The sequence below is a fragment of the Solea senegalensis genome, linkage group LG20, assembly GCF_019176455.1.
Source record: "Solea senegalensis isolate Sse05_10M linkage group LG20, IFAPA_SoseM_1, whole genome shotgun sequence".
Taxonomy (NCBI): Eukaryota; Metazoa; Chordata; class Actinopteri; order Pleuronectiformes; family Soleidae; genus Solea; species Solea senegalensis.
The window spans coordinates 15359262-15376377 of record NC_058039.1 but is presented as its reverse complement, the minus strand read 5'-3'; the positions used below and the strand labels follow the sequence as shown (position 1 = coordinate 15376377).

The window sequence follows — 17116 nt, the reverse complement described above, 5'->3', positions numbered from 1 at the left end:
TTTACAATACTTATATTTGGAAGCAGAATACATGGAATAATACATTTTACGCAATTATAGAGTAAAAATGCTTGTTTCAGTGAAACAAAACTACAATTTCTATTATTTCTGAATTCCGCTCATTACACTTTATTTTAAAGCTATTAGGACCCTACCTTCTGTGGTCTTTCTAAAAACAATATACATATATTATGCAAAACGGAAAAGTAGAATTTGATGACCTTATTAAATGTAAAATAATACAGCTTCAAAGTCAGTTGTTATCAGAAAGAGAAAAGAAAAAACATCTGTTTTTCTCCCTTTTCAGTTTAATGACGAGCATATTGTGTACACAGTTGAAAACAGACTAATTAAAATGCAACACACTATTATCCTCCATTTCGTTTTTACACTGTAACTTGAAATTATACAGAGAACACCCAGAACTCTAGATTCGCCACATTTATAAATAAAGCACGGGGACCGCAGTTAGTAAATGTTAGTCGAATTGTTAATGGTGATTTGTGAAGCAAACAGTGCGACATACTAATACTCCCAACTATCAAATATATACTGTATATATCGTATAAATACTTCTACATCCATACATAGTGTCACTTCATTACACTTGAGACATTCCATCAGAGAAGCACACACACAGGTTACGTTTTCCGTGTCTTTAGCTAGTCAATAAATAATCTACGATAATCTGACAGTGAAGCAGCGAAGCAACATGTCCTGAAAACACACGTGTTTGCAGATTTTAATCATCAAAGCGTGTGACAGGCATCAATGCCTGTATAATAACAGTAGATATAAATAAATTCACCTTTTTTTTAAAGAAAGCCATTCTGAATACATTTGGTTGTACCATAGTGGCAGTGCAGTGAGATTACGAGCAGATACTGAGACGTTTAGGGCCACTGACATGGAGGAAAAGGCAAAAAAACAAAACAAACACAGCTCATTCAAATAAGACATGCAGTTAATTTTGTTACAAGAAATTACACTGAAGAAAAAACATTAAAAAAATGGGTTTTCCAGATGTCACAGTGAGGTAGAGGGCGATAAGAGTGGAAAGGTTATGATTTAAGGACTAATTTTCAACACTTTACCTTCACCTTCAATTCCAAACTTTAAGTCACACAAGTATGAGAACTGCTACATAACTGGCTCTCCAGCAATAAGACAAAAGGCACCACTTTACTTAAGGTAAACTTCCAGGAAAAGGGAAAGGGACAAATGTTTTAATTAATGTAGAATATTGAGGTTGCAATTTAAGAACCTTAAATGAAGGAATACACATTTGTTATTTAGTGCATAGACTGGATTACCTCAAGTAAAGGGTCCTAAAACTAATTATTTTCCAAAAACAAAAGAAAAAGAACAGCAAAACAAGACTATAGGGAAATCGTGAGTGGAAAACACATAGACATACATATAGATAGCAAAAACAATGACAAATTAATAAAAAATAAACACATTTTAGCCACTAAAATGTTGCAGATATTATAAATTTGATTACCTTTAAGTCTGCAAGCATCCATGATAATGTCAAATGTAGAGTTAATATGAATTCAGACATAAACACATGATGTGAGAAGCTGCACGTTTTAGTCTTAGATTGTGTAACGTGGGTGACATTAGTCAATGGAGGTTATGAACCGTTTGCATTAAAACTTTCATGTTAAGATGCACTTAAGGTTTGGCAGCAAGGCAGTGGACATGGACAGCTACAGACAGAGACGCAAACAGAGGAGTGACAGGAGACTTTGTTATTCATGTGACACAAACACACACATAATGTGACAGCAGAAGAAAAGCAGAAAGTGGGGGAAGAAAGAGCAACAGTCGAGGAGATACACAAGGGTTACAGTTACACGTTTTAAAATCTGACTGAACAGAGAACGCTGTTCCACTGCTGTACTGGGGGACACAAAGATTATATACAAATAAATAATAAGAAATAACTGTAACTGTAGTCGAACGAGGACAATACTTTGAACAAGAGAAAATCTGATAGCAAAAAATGAAACAGTTTTGTCACGGTCACCTCACAGGAACATGAGAGCAAGATGGCGACGGAGGCAGATACAGATGATGTGAGAGTGGGCTGGTTAAGAGGAAACATTTATGTTTAGGGTCGACTCATGCACAGAGTCCAGGCAGACGGTAAGACGGCGGCAGAGTGGATCTGCCTGGACGCCACTTTGGTGGATTCTCTTCAGCCTGTGCGAGATGTCACCTGCAGGAGAAGAGACGTGTCTTTCATTTCATTTTAATCTGGTTTACATCCGTCTGCCAAACAATAAAAAGAGATAACTGGTTTTTAATGTTGTGGCAGGCGAGTCAATATGTTAACATGACGTTTATTGTGTTAGTGGGACTAAAACCAAAGTTCAAAAACACAGATTATGTGATTGAGAGGTGAATTGCTATTTCCTGTATACGCTCAACTGGACCCAGACTGGTCCAAACTCTCTTGACTATACTCCTCAGGTAATAAATACACTTTTAAAAGTCATTACATGTGATGTATCCTGGTCTCTAGTGGACAAAACAGTTGATGCAAGACAGGAACCCAGGAGAAACCATCAGGCTGTCGGTAAGACTGACACGCTCATAGATTTACCTGGGAGATGTTGACTCCAGTCAGTTTCTCCACCGCCGCAGGGAGGCGCGTCATGATTTCCAGAACCTCTCCTGACAGTTTGGCGGCGCCCACGTCGCCGCCGCCGCTGGACACCATGGTCACCTTCTTGGCCTCACACAGAGGCTTGCTGATCTCTTCTGCCATCTGGTGGTAGATACCAAAACATGTCAAAACTCAGATCAGCAGACACACAGCACGCACATTGGAGCAATACATTTATGTAATTAGATTACTTCAAATTTAAACGAACTAGCGTATTGTCAAGGCAAATGTGACCAAAAATCAATCATTAGGTTGTGATGGACTTTAAAGCACAGTGTTTCTGACCAGAGGCAGCTTCTCCAGCAGCATGTCCACCATGGCTCCATCCTGGTACTGCTGGAAGGCCTCGGCCTTCTTTGCCATCTGTTCAGCCTCAGCACGACCCTTGGCCTCCACTGCAAACGCCTCGGCCTCACCTTTGACCTGAAGGAGACAAGAAGACGATCTTTCTTGACCAGAAAACACACTCGCCTCAGATACATAAATGAGGTTCAAACCCAACAAGAGACAGAGTTGTGTGTCTAATTATTTGTGAAGATTAAATGGTCAGTGGCCCTGCTGACTCTATAGTTCTGCAGTAGATAACTGTGACTCACTCTGATGGACTCTGCTTCGGCTTCAGCCTCCATGATCAACTTCAGCCTGAATGGAGAGACAGAATACATTCAGGCTAAGAACCAAAGACCCAGACTCACGGAACAAGAAAAAAACAACAGAACAGGCAACGCACCGCTCAGCCTCGGCCAGTTTCTCCAGGCGATAGCGCTCAGCGTCAGCCGGTTTCATCACTTTGGCCTCCAGCTCTTTCTCCCTGCGGGTGATCTCCTGCTCCTGCAGTGTGATCTGCTGCGTCCTCTCCACCACCCGCACCTGCATCTTCTCCTCCTCAATCCGCTGCTTTGTCTTAGCTACCTGTTAACGATGAGTCACACGAACACATGTGAACAGCCTGTGTAGTTGTAGACTCATAAGATGCTGATAAAAGCTCCTGCTAACCCCGACCGTGACACTGCTCTAAACGTGTCCAGATGTGTACCTGCAGCTGGTAAGCCATCTCTGACTCAGCCTTCTTAGTGTTGACCTCGATGTCGTAGGCTGCTTTCTTCAGCTCATAGTCTCTCTGAGCCTTTGCCATGTCGATCTCATTCTTGTATTGAGCGGAAATTTTCTCCTGCATTGCATGGGCTTCCTGCAGAGGGAAAGAGAGAGAGAAAGTATGGAACAGTAAGAAACATCCATCCATCCATTAATGTGTACATCTTGTCTTTTGAGAGTCATGGCAGTAGCTGGAGTCAATACCGGGGACGACATACAAAGAAACTCAATGAAAACCACTGTGTTGGCCCCAACAAGAAACCCATGAAGAGATTAACAGAGTGAAGATGCTAAAAACATGCATGAGGGTTTGGCAACTATGCTTCATTGTTCATTGGACACACTCAATAGACCCCAGCCATAGAGCCATACATCCAGTGTACTCTGAGTGCCGGTCCCAAGCCTGGATAAAAGGATGGGGTTGCGTAAGGAAGGGTATCCGGCTTAAAAATCAAATGTGTGGACCCTCTGCCGTGGAGACTCATGAACAAGCCGAAAACAAAAAAATATTTATATCTCACTCTGATCACAGCGTCTCTCTTGTTCTGGGCCTCTCCGATTCGAGCGTCTTTCTGAACCTGGGCTGTGCGACCTTTCCCCAGTGAATGCAGGTAATCCTGTTGTTAAAAACAAAGAAAAACAAAACAAAACACACATTCATTCAGTTTTAGGACCAACTTTGAAAATCATGCAGCTGGCCACACACATATCAAAAACATGAATCTACAAGAGTAGAATGTCTCCTGTTGTACCTGGTCGTCATGAACATCTTTGAGCGTGTAGCTGACCACACTGATGCCCATGTTGACCAGGTCAGAGGAAGCCACCTTGAAAACCTGCTCCGAGAACTTCTTACGGTCCTTGTAGATCTCCTAATTAGAGGAAGAAGTTTACAGTCATACGATGTTGTAAATCCGTGGGTTCCCAACCTGGGGTCCGAGAGATCACATGGGGGGCGCAGACCTTTGTCTGCTCTGTGGTTATTAAAATTATATTTGTGCATATTACATTTCATAAATCACAATCCCACACTCTACACGATAATCACAACTCTTTATCAACCAAACTTAAACCCATTTTGTTGGTCCTTATTAAGGTATTATATATATATACCTTAAACCGAGCTGACCGTGTTCCAGTTGAGAAGTCAAACAGTCCAAACATGTCCACAAATAAACATTAAACAGCACAGTGTATGAACGCCGCAGTTTAAAAATTCCGACTCCCAACAACAACACTGAAAACACTATAAGGTTATTGACTTTGCTGATTAGTAGAGTAACGTGATTAACATTTTCTTGATTAATCAATTAGTTGAAAATGTCAATCAATATTTCCCAAACCTCAAAATGACGACGTCCTCACGTGTTTGTTTTTTTTGTCCACAAACCAAAGCTTTTCAGTTTACTGTCATTGAGGAGCAAAGAAATCACAATATATTCACACTCAAGAAGCTGAAATCACAGAACTCGATGGGTGATCAATGTAGTCATCGATTGAATCGACTGTTTTTTTTCTCTCTCTCAAAAAAAAAGTGAGTCACCTCAACAGTCAAGTGAGCGATGATGGCTCGCTGATGGCCCTCCAGTGTCTCCAAGGCGATCTGGGAAATCGCCGCCTCCGACTTCCCCATGAACATTTGACAGGCTGCAGCCAACATCTGCTTGTTCTGACCCTGGATCTTCATCTAGAAGAAAACAACAACTCATTTCAACACCAAACCCAAACACAGATGTGATCACAGGGTTTTACTGTCCATGTCCATGACGAATATAAGCAAATGTTGACTACGGTTGATGCCAGTGTTGAGGAATCAGGGCAACCAATGACAAAAGTATGATTTTTGTGTCTCCACAATCACTGACGCACACTGACCTGGGCGACACCTGTCACAGAGACAGGGACTCCATGACGTGTGTAGACTTTATCGCTCTTCACGTTCAGAGTCAGAGTGTTCAGGGAAATCCTGCAGAGAGGCAGCGTGAGACATACACACATACATACATACAGGAAATCACTGATTGATTATAAACCACTCTAACAGTGTATGCAGATAAGTATAGTCTTTTCCGCTTCTGTGTTTGTTTGACACGTTGAGTTGCAGGCATTGAGTGTAGGGGTTGAGGATCAAGGTAAAGGATCAATGCCAACTTCAATCGAGACAAAAAAGCATTAAGTCAATTAAAGTGTGGTGCCATGAAAGGAACTGAGGGATAAATGGAGGAGGAGCAGCATGAGCATTAAAGAGCAGATGTATCCTGCACTGCTCTGTTTGCGGAGTAATAAAATAAATTTGACAGGGAGATGGAAATAAAATGGCTCAAGTGAGGTGGATGTTTCTATGTGTTCTATACTCACAAATCTGTTCATATTATTAGGAAATGATAAAAGCTGGGATTTCAATGACTCATTGGTTCATCGACCGAAATTCATCAGTTTCAGTGTTTCTTTAGATAATTAAAACAAGCCTTCTGATTTTTCAGCATCTTAAATAACAAAGAAATCATTAATACTGAATAATTTTGGTTTATGGGCCAAACAACAGATTAATCGAATGTACAATAAGGTGGCACAAATGAAAAAAAGAGTAAATATCCAGATGTTAGCCACCTACCTCTGTATCTGTTGAACACAGGGGAAGACAAACACTCGACCTCCGACGATCATCATGGGAGGCGAACGACAAAAACCTGGGCGAGATTAGAGACCAAGTGAGGCTTCACATTAGTGTCCATTCTTTTGGTCACACACTTTTCAACGACAATCACATTTTATGATATTATGGAAAATGGGCCTCTGGTATCCTTAAACAATATTTACATATTAGGTATATTTCGGGCACTTCGTTCAAACATACAAATGAGTGGAGAGCAACAACAATATGGCACTCAAGGTGGTCAATATGGCGCTGTATATGACAGGGATACAAAACAGGCCACCATGTTACCTGACACCACCATAGCCTCGTTGGGACCACAGGTGTAGAACATGTTTGCCGCTTCTTCTTTTTCTTCTTCTTCAGACTGAAAATAAAAGAAAACAAAAAAGGTTGATACTCAATCATGCAAAGACTTGCAACCATTTTACTGCATAATTTATCTGGTTTTAATCTTGGGACCGAGCCTTCACCGAGCCTTCACTGAGCCTTCGCTGCAGTTGCCCCCACTCTCTGGAACTCACTCCCACAACTCGTCAGGAACTCAGACTCACTACAGACATTTAAATCACTACTCAAAACCCACCTGTTCAAAACTGCTTACACCTAACTGTCTATTTACCACTGTTTTTATTTCAGTCCTGTCCTTTGTTTTGGTTTGTGTTTGTACAGCGTCTTTGAGTGTCCAGAAAAGCACTATTTAAATATGCTGTATTATTATTATTATTACATGTGAATTGTGTACTAACTGTTTAATATCTGATATTTGTTGATGGAGAAAGCATTAATTTTAATCTTAATTAAGTCTTAATCCCACAAAATATGTCCACAGCAGTGTCCCATATAAATTCAGACAAAAAAGTACAATAGTTTCTGATCCACAAGGGTACATGGCAGTTTAAGGGGTAATTTAAATGAACAATTCTATAATTTTCTTCAAAAACTTAATTGACTAGGGTTGTCTTTTCCCCATTTCCCCCACTTCCTTACACGAGGCTCATTATTTCTTCATATAAGCATGTTTACACATTTCTGCTGTCAAACATTTCATGAATGCTGCTATATGTGTATACAGAATACAGAATTGAAAGACAGGACATATAATGAAAGAACCTTCTCAAAGATTCCAACAGAAGTGGTAGATTAAAGCATCATACGTGTAAACAATCTGTTATTACGTTTGCTATTTTTTTATAATGACGCCATTGTAGTCACATTTCTGTTTTATTATGCCCTATAATTTAAAAACAAAGAGGGAGGGGTTAAAGGAACCACACCACATAGCGAAAATCTAATTTGATCAAACGTTGCGCAGCAGTCAAATTATCAATACAAAGCAGTAAAATAACACGAAATACAGACATACATGAGGAAAGATAGCGGCTAAATCCACTATCTGCCCATTAAAACAATCAATTAAACGCACACATCAGTGAATGGGTGTATACTCGGTGAAGTGACAGCCACATATTTACCTGTCAGTGAATAAAAGGAGTTGGATTCAGTGGCGAAACCGTGCCTTTTGTTGGTTAAAATGAGTGAATTGGATGTAAATTTGTTCCTCGGTGTAATGGTTATTATTTCCCGTCAGGCTGCTGCTCCTGCTAACGCTGATGACGCTGATGATGAAGATGTCAGTAAACACAACACGGACTCCAGCTCTGCGGCTTCTTTTCCAGCACGCCCATTCATCCAACGGCACGACTTCGCCATCTTGTGGCGCAGTGGGGGAACTGTCACCAGTAGGCGTCATGTTATAGGCAAACATCCGCACCGTCCTCCTTACCGAGTAGTTAAACGTTTTGTGGTCCTAAATCAGCTGATGTGAATCGTATTTGAGGTTTTTGAACTTATTGACTATATTACTTTTGTATTTCCATTTTCCTTTCCTTTGGGCTATGTATCATCTTAATATTTGTGGTTAGTGGCCACAAGAAATAAATAGTGGACTTACTGTACTTAATTCAAATTATTGGTAAAAAATTCAATTTCAACAATCTTTTCTTTACCTTTTTTCTATTAGTTAATTTGTTTTAGTGATTTTGTATTGAGGGGGAGGATTTTATATAAGCCCTTTGGGCTTCTTTTCCTCTCCTGCACAAATATTTGCCTTCCTATTATGAAATATAATTCTTCTTTTATCATTGTGCATATGAATAAATAAATAAAAACAATAGAACACTACACATTATTTCTAAAAAGACATATGAGTAGTATGTATTCCAAGTGCATTGGAGGAACTATGCAACCTTCAATTAGCTTCAAAACCCAAAAAAACATGACCAAAATGGTGGCCTCATTAGACATGACCCTGCTCCTGATAAAAAATGCATACGGCCACTTCTGATGTCATGTAAAATCAAAATTGTACACTCGTGAAAAGAGTAAATATAGTATTTTAAACTCAATGTTGAAATAATCTACTAACATTTTACGCATAGGACATTTAAATAAAAGTACCCTTTATACCACTATGGTTACAGAGTAGGAGAGTATAGCAACAGAAAAAGGAAATACTTGAATAAAATGCGAATATTTAATATAATATCGTTTAACTCAGCGAAGCTCCAACAGGGCAGTCCTGACGTTGCACACAGCACTCCCACTCCCTTTCCGGTCCTTGATTTTTGGATCAGAAAACCCCCTTTAGAGAGAAAAGAAAAATAAGCCAATCAGCGCAGGGGATTTATGGGTTTATCATCCAATCCTAATTGCGAACGGCTTCCGGGAACGTTTCTCTCCCGCCCACTGGAGTTGCAGCTGCGCAGTGAGTTAGCAAAGTATCCGTATGACGTGCTCTCCGTGTCGGCGTCAGAAGCTCCAGCAGCTCCGCTTCATCCTCCATCCTCCAGGCTAAACCTCCTCGACCGTCTACAGCCAGAAAATATGAGGGAGATCGTGCATATTCAGGCCGGACAGTGCGGCAACCAGATTGGTGCTAAGGTAAGAAGAAAGGCCGACATTTTGTTTTCGTTTTTTAAATCGTAATTTATTTGTCAAGATAATTGTTTTCCCTTAGTTGTTGTTCTCCTCAGTTCCAATTATATACATAGATATAATTTTTCTATTACTCATTTACAAAGACGCAGTTCAACTATTTATCTTTAATTCGTTAATGCCACAAATAAACACTTTTAAATGCCCGTTGTGTTTTTATATTCCCATAAACCTTTTTAAAGTTGGACAACAGACATTTTAATATGTTTAAAGTTACTTTTTGACTTAAACAGCACTGAATTAGTGTATATTGTGTGCCATTCAACTTTAATTGGAAGAAAATGTACATTTTGTACAGTTTGAATGTGTTTTAAATCCCCATTGCACACATGTTTTGTTAAAACTGAATATCCCCCAGAAATAATGGGAAAGTTGTAGGACATTTTAATTTAATCCTGTTTTACATTGGCAACTAGTGCCATAAATCCCTGTTGAAGTGAGCCAAAGTTCACTTTAAGATAAAAATAGCCCAGTATCCAAACAGGTCCTCTGTTTAAGCAAGTCTATCTTTAATTAAACACTAAAGTAAGCACAAGAACAGAGTGAAACTTTTAAGTCTTGATACAAGCACTATAAAGGGAGGTTGTGTGACTGTTAAAACTCAAATGAACACAATAAAATGAGCCATGATGAATGAATGAATGAACATGGCCAGACATGAGTAGTCACAGAGCCAGCTGCTGCTTTGACCGCCCGCTGAGCTGGAGAAGAGTCACCCAGAAAAGAGCTAGAGAAAAAAGGGAAGAAAAAAACAAGCGAGGAGGAAAAAAAGAGAACTTTGCTGAGGCAGAGGAGAGGAACGTGAAGGGGTGAAGGGAGGATGGGAGAAAACAAGTGGCTCAGTGTGTTTGTCATCTGAAAGCACTGAGATGTGGTGATTTAAATGGCCCCTTATCTAGTCAGTGGATCACATGCACCACCAGGCTGGACGTCCCCGTTTACAAACATACAAGTCTGTAAACAACTAAATAGCAACTGTTTCTAAGCATATTTAGGGCTGCAACTAACCATTATTTTTGATAATCCATTAATCTGACGATTATTTTCTCATTTAATCGAGAACTTTTTTCGTATTTACCAAACCTGGAAATGTCTTGTTTTGTAAAATATTTACATTTAAGAAGCTGAAAAATCAGAAAGCTCAAAAATCAAAAAACACTCCTATCAAAATAGTTGACAATTAATCCAGTAATAGATTAATAATTGAATAATCATCGCAGCCCTAATCATAGGTTAGTTACTTGTTTATTGTTGGCATTGATAAAGGGCCCCAAAATCAAATCTTGCTTTGGGCCTCATAAAGGCTCGGGCCGGCCCTGCTGATAACTCACATTAGGAATCTGCTTCGTTTGTGTTTGACAATAAAAGGTTCAAAATAATGTCACAATAACAACGACTAAAACAAAAGACCGGACATTATTCACTCGTCAGACGCAGCATGAGGCAGCAGGAACATATGGAGTGACTCAGACACCACTCAGTGGCCTTAAACACAGAGAGACAAGTGTATTTACGGAGGCTGAGGTCGTCCAACACAGATTAACTCTGCCTCAATTCAGCTCCACCACACTATTTTCTACTGTGTGTTACTAATAAAAAAAACTTCTCCACACGTATGATTCACATTCAAAGCACAAATAATCTATTTATTTTCTGAATTGTTCATTTTGTTATTCCAACCAAATGTATGTTGTAACTCCACTGGTCTCCATGGTGAGAATTAAAGAACAGATGATCATGGATTTTCTTTCTGCCCTCTCTCTCTCTCTCACACACTCACGCACAGATTACAGCCAGTTGACTGAGCTCCTTTGACAGTCTGTGCTCTCGTCTTAACGGAGTTTGGCATCGCCGTTGAGAAACGAGGTCGACCGAATCCAGCTCTGCTCTCACTCTCTGACGTCTTAAAACAGAGTCTCGTAAAACCATTGAATTCAGCTCCTTTTAATTTTTAGAACACAGAGCGTTTAGGCTGCTTTTTTCCATGACTATTTTAAAACAAATAAACAGTGGCGATAAGAATGTGTAATATAGAGTGACGTATATCTTTTTTTTTTCAGCACCACCTATAGACAGTCTGATGAAATTATATAATTTCCCCAACTATATAAACACACCTGAGCATAAAAGTACTCCAATTTCTTTTTTTTAAAAATCGGATTGAATTTGTGTAAATATGTACATTTTCTGCAGTGGCTGTGAAATACTGTCACACTGAATTACTTTTTTAAATTGTTAGTTGTTCTTCTTGATAATTTCCACAAGAGCAGAAAGAACACATGTTCAAATGTTTATTTTTACATCATATGTCTGTTTTTAGCTGTTCTATCAAACCTCGGGGCTGTGATGTGAATCAAAACAGCCTTTGGTGGACTTGTTGTGACAGGACATTGACAGTGTTTCTGTGCACATTATTCAGCGTGTCAAGCCATGAATTATAGCTGCTCACCACATGTTGACGATATATATTTATATTTAGAAATAGGAGAAGAAATGGAGGTGTGTGTGAGCGAACATGTCGTTTTCAGGTGACGATCCTGTGACTCCTGCTGAAGACGCGGTCACATGACAGGCAGACACACAGAGGAGCCATTCACTGTGAAATTAGTTTGCAATGACAGCGTTAATAAGCACAAACAGATGCTTCTTTCTGGAAGCATGTGACATGACCCAACAACTTCACACACTACACATTATTTTTTATCAGATGTTCACAGGTTGGAAAGTGAAAGTTTACATTTATACCCGAGCCTCGACACTTGAAAACCAAAGAAAGCGCTCACAAAAAACGATGGCATATTTCTATGATTGGGAGTTCATGTGAATACTGGAAAATGCCGTGTAGCAAATGAGCCTGCATCTTAGTCAAGAGAATGTATTTATTTGTCTCTTTATCACGAGGTACGACACCTGTTATCACGTGATAACACATCGAGTTATGTCATTATCGCGAGCAAAACAAACCTTTTTATTTATTGAGTTTATATTCTCTGCTTCCATATTAATGTACACGAAGGTTCAGTACTTTTTAATTATCTGTCCTCTTCCTTTGTTTGTTTGTTTGTTTGTTTGTTTGTTTAGTTCTGGGAGGTGATCAGTGACGAGCACGGCATTGACCCAACAGGAACCTACCATGGAGACAGTGACTTACAGCTGGACAGGATCAGTGTTTACTACAACGAAGCCTCAGGTGAGAACATGCGGTCATACATGACATACTGTCATGTTGTAGATGCAGAGACCAGTTGTTTTTCTCAAAAGTCAGTGAGGGTTTAACTCTTTCCCACCACCCTCTTATTCACTTTAAGTTAACATTTATGCAGGGAATTGCCCGCAGTTTTTTATGAAATAAACTTAAATAAAAATTAAAGTGTGTGATTTTGACATCTCAAAGAAACATCATGTGCTTTGAGGTTTAATAAAAAAATTCAAATCAGAACACCACCCCCTGGTGGAGAAACTGTCTTAATGCAGCAGCAGGACACCTTCAAATATATGCATCCTTCTATTGGACATTTGAGGCACTACACTGTACTGCAGGCCATTTTATTCCAGTTCTTGAATTCTAATAAACTAAAGCACATTTGGTTCATTTCTTTATTCTCAACAATTCCAAAACAATTTCAAGCATTTTTATGTACATAAAGTCAAGGTTGTCAGTTGCACTCCTGTATTTGAACTAAAATAAACAAAAAGTCTGGAGTCTTTCTGTCAAGTTTCTGTTTGTTTACTAATGTATGAACTGCACTAAGAGATATATCAATTGATGCTCAAATGTCAGATATCTAAATTATGTGGTGTTTAGATAAAATAAGAGACATAATTACACTGTTTGTTTGGTTTTCTATCATTATTTGACCATTAGGAACACAGCGGGAAGCTACAGAAAGAATGATTTTTATTTTAAAACTTAAATTGCAAACCCTTTATTAAAAACCCCTGCCAGAGATTCAGAAATTCCCTGTGGACTTTAATTAAAGTAAACCAGACAAAAGCAATTTTCCAAAAATGATTATATTGTTTTTAAAAAAGAGTTTCTGCCTACCTGAAGCAGCATTTCCAGTCTTCAGGGTGAATCACTGTCTCTGAGACATCAGATTTCTGTCTTTTTTAACGCCTCATTTGTTATGGTTTTATAGTTGTGTGTGTAATGTTTTGTGATATGTTGTGTTAATCTGTGTGTGTGTGTGTGTGTGTGTTTTTGTGTGCAGGTGGGAAGTATGTGCCCAGAGCCATCCTGGTTGACCTGGAACCTGGCACCATGGACTCAGTCCGCTCTGGACCCTTTGGGCAAATCTTCAGACCTGATAACTTTGTCTTTGGTAAGAATTTGCCGTATTTGAGTTTAGGGCTGCAGCTTACAATCATTTTCATAATCATTGAATTGTTTTTTTGATGAATTTCTTGCGATTTGTTTTTTTTTTGTGTGCATAAAATGCATGAAATGTAATAAACCTCAGATTGATGACAAACTGAAATATTCTGTGTTGTCTACAAACCACAATTGTTTGGTGTACTGTCATAGAGGAGCAAATAAACTGGGATATATCACATTTAACAAGCTGAAATCACAAAACTCACTCATGCTGATTAGTCAGTTATAAAAGTATTTGTCATTTAAAAGTTAAAGTGGACCAGGTTTCTGTTTGTTCAGACTAACACACGTCACCAAACTAAAGCTAAAATGTGTGGATGTCGAGTGTCGCTGAAGGTTTTAAATCCTCAGATCAGGGTTATTTTTGAGCATCTGAAGGAGGACATCTGAAAGCTGCTGCTTTCTTTCAAATAACTAAATGAAATGGGGATCAGCTGCCACTGCTCATGTCTCCAAAAATCAATAATCTTATTTGTGTACGGAAAATAATTGATTGTGGTTTCATTTTCTCAGGTCAAAGTGGAGCCGGAAACAACTGGGCCAAAGGTCACTACACAGAGGGGGCGGAGCTGGTGGACTCGGTCCTGGACGTTGTGAGGAAAGAGGCGGAGAGCTGCGAGTGCCTGCAGGGCTTCCAGCTCACGCACTCACTGGGAGGAGGCACGGGCTCCGGCATGGGCACCCTGCTCATCAGCAAGATCCGAGAGGAGTATCCCGACCGCATCATGAACACCTTCAGTGTGGTGCCCTCTCCCAAGGTGACGCATCACTGTCCAAAAGCGTTTTTCCTTTTCTCCGTTATTGATGACTCCTGTCAGTGCTGTTGTCATCAAAATAAAATATTAATACGTTAATGCTGCTATTATAGAGACATCAAGCAGGAGCGGTTTATTTATCTCTAATAAATTGCCCTGTTGTGTCAGTTCTTGCCATCAATAGCGAATTTGGTATTGATTTCATTTCCAAAACTTGTAACAAGTAATGAATATCTTTGTGTTTGTGTTTACTAATGCATCGGATGGATAAAGAATGCATAACGCAGAGATAGAAACACGGCGTGACTTATGAGACACTTAGGAAAATTGATAGATTTTAGCTGCTTAACAAAAGGCTATAGAATGTAGTCTTAAGATATCGTTAGAATATATTTGTCTCTTTATCTCAATGTTGGAAAATGAGGGTTTTTAAGCATGTTTTATTAGGGGGCAGATGTAATTAAACAAAACATAAAGCTGTCCACTTGGATTGGATGGATGTTAACCCTAACCTCACCCTCAAAATGTCTGACTTTTTTTGCTTAATGTCCTGTAACGAAGTGTTTTTGCACATTTTTTCCAGAATAATTCCAGTTATTTACGACATACTGAATGTTAAAATACTGTTTTAACAATTTAAAATGAAGAAAACACTGCAGTTGTATATGAACAACAGATTTTGTGTGTTCAATTTGAAATTTGAACAGTATGAAACAATTTACAATAAAATTTTTTCAGTCTTTGAGTCTCTCAATCTGCACAGGCCAAAAAATGGTGTCACTGATATTTTCCAGCTTCCTAAAGCAGTGCAAGTGAAATTACTTTAATATCCACACGTTGGCTTTGTCGTGCAACTTCTCAGCTTTTTTCCAATTTTTCCGATGCGTCGCGTAACTACACTAACGCAAAGTGCGCTTGTGCGTGTCGTCAGCGAAAACCTCGGTGTTAAAGGGTTAATACCATCTAAATATGGCTTTTTAATCAATTGAAGGACACATTTCCTGTTTGTTTAGAACGTACAGTGTGTATAAGCTGTACACCGTAATCAACATCAGGTAAAAGAATTCACATGTTCCTTCTCTCTGTGCCTGCAGGTGTCAGATACCGTGGTTGAGCCGTACAATGCCACGCTGTCGGTCCACCAGCTGGTCGAAAACACAGACGAGACCTACTGCATCGACAATGAAGCCCTGTACGACATTTGCTTCCGCACTCTCAAACTCACCACGCCCACCTATGGCGACCTCAACCACCTGGTGTCAGCCACCATGAGCGGCGTGACCACGTGCCTGCGTTTCCCCGGGCAGCTCAACGCCGATCTGAGGAAACTGGCCGTCAACATGGTGCCCTTCCCTCGTCTGCACTTCTTCATGCCCGGCTTTGCGCCTCTGACCAGCCGGGGGAGCCAGCAGTACCGCGCCCTCACGGTGCCTGAGCTCACCCAGCAGGTGTTTGACGCCAAAAACATGATGGCGGCGTGCGACCCCCGTCACGGGCGCTACCTCACGGTGGCCGCCGTGTTCCGTGGCCGCATGTCCATGAAGGAGGTGGACGAGCAGATGCTGAACGTGCAAAACAAGAACAGCAGCTACTTCGTGGAGTGGATCCCCAACAATGTGAAGACGGCGGTCTGCGACATCCCGCCACGTGGCCTCAAGATGGCCGTTACCTTCATCGGCAACAGCACGGCCATCCAGGAGCTGTTCAAGCGCATCTCTGAGCAGTTCACCGCCATGTTCCGCCGCAAGGCCTTCCTCCACTGGTACACCGGCGAGGGCATGGACGAGATGGAGTTCACCGAGGCCGAGAGCAACATGAACGACCTGGTGTCCGAGTACCAGCAGTACCAGGACGCCACGGCCGAGGAGGAGGGCGAGTTTGACGAGGAGGTGGAAGAGGACGCCTGAAAAACTAGCAACAACTGTGATCTGAAGACGTAGAAGAAGCAGAAGAAGCATGAATAGCGACGTGACGACATGAATGGAAGATGGACATGGACGAAACTGACGTGACCAAGTGCCATGGTTAATGGTTTCACTTACGGCAAAACAAAGTAAAGTGTTGTATCAAATCCACAATTCAACATTTGTCTTCATACTGTGATTTCTACCTTGAACAAATGCTGCGTTAAATGTTTAAATTTATGGATTAAAAGCTGATATTATTGCACTCAAAATCCCTTTTAATAGCATATGATGTTTTTTTTAATCACAGTCAACTTTAGATGTTTCTATTCCACATTTAAATAAGTGTCCGTGGCCTGAGTTGGTTGTTTTTGTTGGGGGGGTGGAAACCAGGGCATGTGAAAGTGTGAACATGAAGATGAAAAATGTGAAAAATTCTGCCTGTTATCAGTGTTAAAATCTTTTGCATTCAGTGTTACATTTGATCATTAATTAAAGAACCATTCTCAGAGATGGAACTTGTGTTTGTCTTTTATTCAGGTTTAAGAATTTTTTTAAGGATCGTGAGGAAAAAATGCCAGATCTACATACATTTTGGGATCATCAGATGTACTTGGACAGAGTTTCTTGAAAGGCTCCACCCGAGATGCTGAGATTTTC

At 40.1% G+C, this 17116-nt stretch overlaps 2 protein-coding genes across 2 annotated transcripts; one reads left to right on the top strand and one right to left on the bottom strand.

Moving 5' to 3' along the window:
- Window positions 1–257: 257 nt before the first annotated feature.
- On the bottom strand, window positions 258–8092 carry flot1a (flotillin 1a). Its single transcript, XM_044052216.1, has 13 exons — window positions 7901–8092; window positions 6717–6792; window positions 6384–6459; window positions 5645–5735; window positions 5313–5456; window positions 4522–4641; window positions 4291–4386; window positions 3711–3863; window positions 3405–3586; window positions 3271–3316; window positions 2960–3097; window positions 2612–2776; window positions 258–2224 (listed from the first exon to the last, which is right to left on the bottom strand). The coding sequence occupies exons 2-13, from the start codon at window positions 6757–6759 to the stop codon at window positions 2204–2206; spliced, it is 1275 nt and encodes a 424-aa protein (XP_043908151.1). The 5' UTR covers window positions 6760–6792; window positions 7901–8092; the 3' UTR covers window positions 258–2203.
- Window positions 8093–9214: 1122 nt separating this feature from the next.
- LOC122786158 (tubulin beta chain-like) lies at window positions 9215–16969 on the top strand. Its single transcript, XM_044052217.1, has 5 exons — window positions 9215–9368; window positions 12504–12612; window positions 13634–13744; window positions 14311–14555; window positions 15647–16969. Exons 1-5 carry the CDS (start codon window positions 9312–9314, stop codon window positions 16457–16459), a joined length of 1335 nt encoding a protein of 444 aa, XP_043908152.1. The 5' UTR covers window positions 9215–9311; the 3' UTR covers window positions 16460–16969.
- The last annotated feature ends 147 nt before the right edge of the window (window positions 16970–17116 follow it).

Excerpts from the sequence above, each read along its gene's own strand:
- flot1a (XM_044052216.1), bottom strand. The coding sequence starts at position 6,759 with ATGTTCTACACCTGTGGTCCCAACGAGGCTATGGTGGTGTCAG. Across the intron at positions 3,587-3,710 it reads AGATGGCTTACCAGCTGCAG|GTAGCTAAGACAAAGCAGCG; the intron begins GTACACATCTGG and ends CATCGTTAACAG. Across the intron at positions 2,777-2,959 it reads TGCTGGAGAAGCTGCCTCTG|ATGGCAGAAGAGATCAGCAA; the intron begins GTCAGAAACACT and ends ATCTACCACCAG.
- LOC122786158 (XM_044052217.1), top strand. The coding sequence starts at position 9,312 with ATGAGGGAGATCGTGCATATTCAGGCCGGACAGTGCGGCAACCAGATT. Across the intron at positions 13,745-14,310 it reads ACCTGATAACTTTGTCTTTG|GTCAAAGTGGAGCCGGAAAC; the intron begins GTAAGAATTTGC and ends TCATTTTCTCAG. Across the intron at positions 14,556-15,646 it reads GTGTGGTGCCCTCTCCCAAG|GTGTCAGATACCGTGGTTGA; the intron begins GTGACGCATCAC and ends CTGTGCCTGCAG.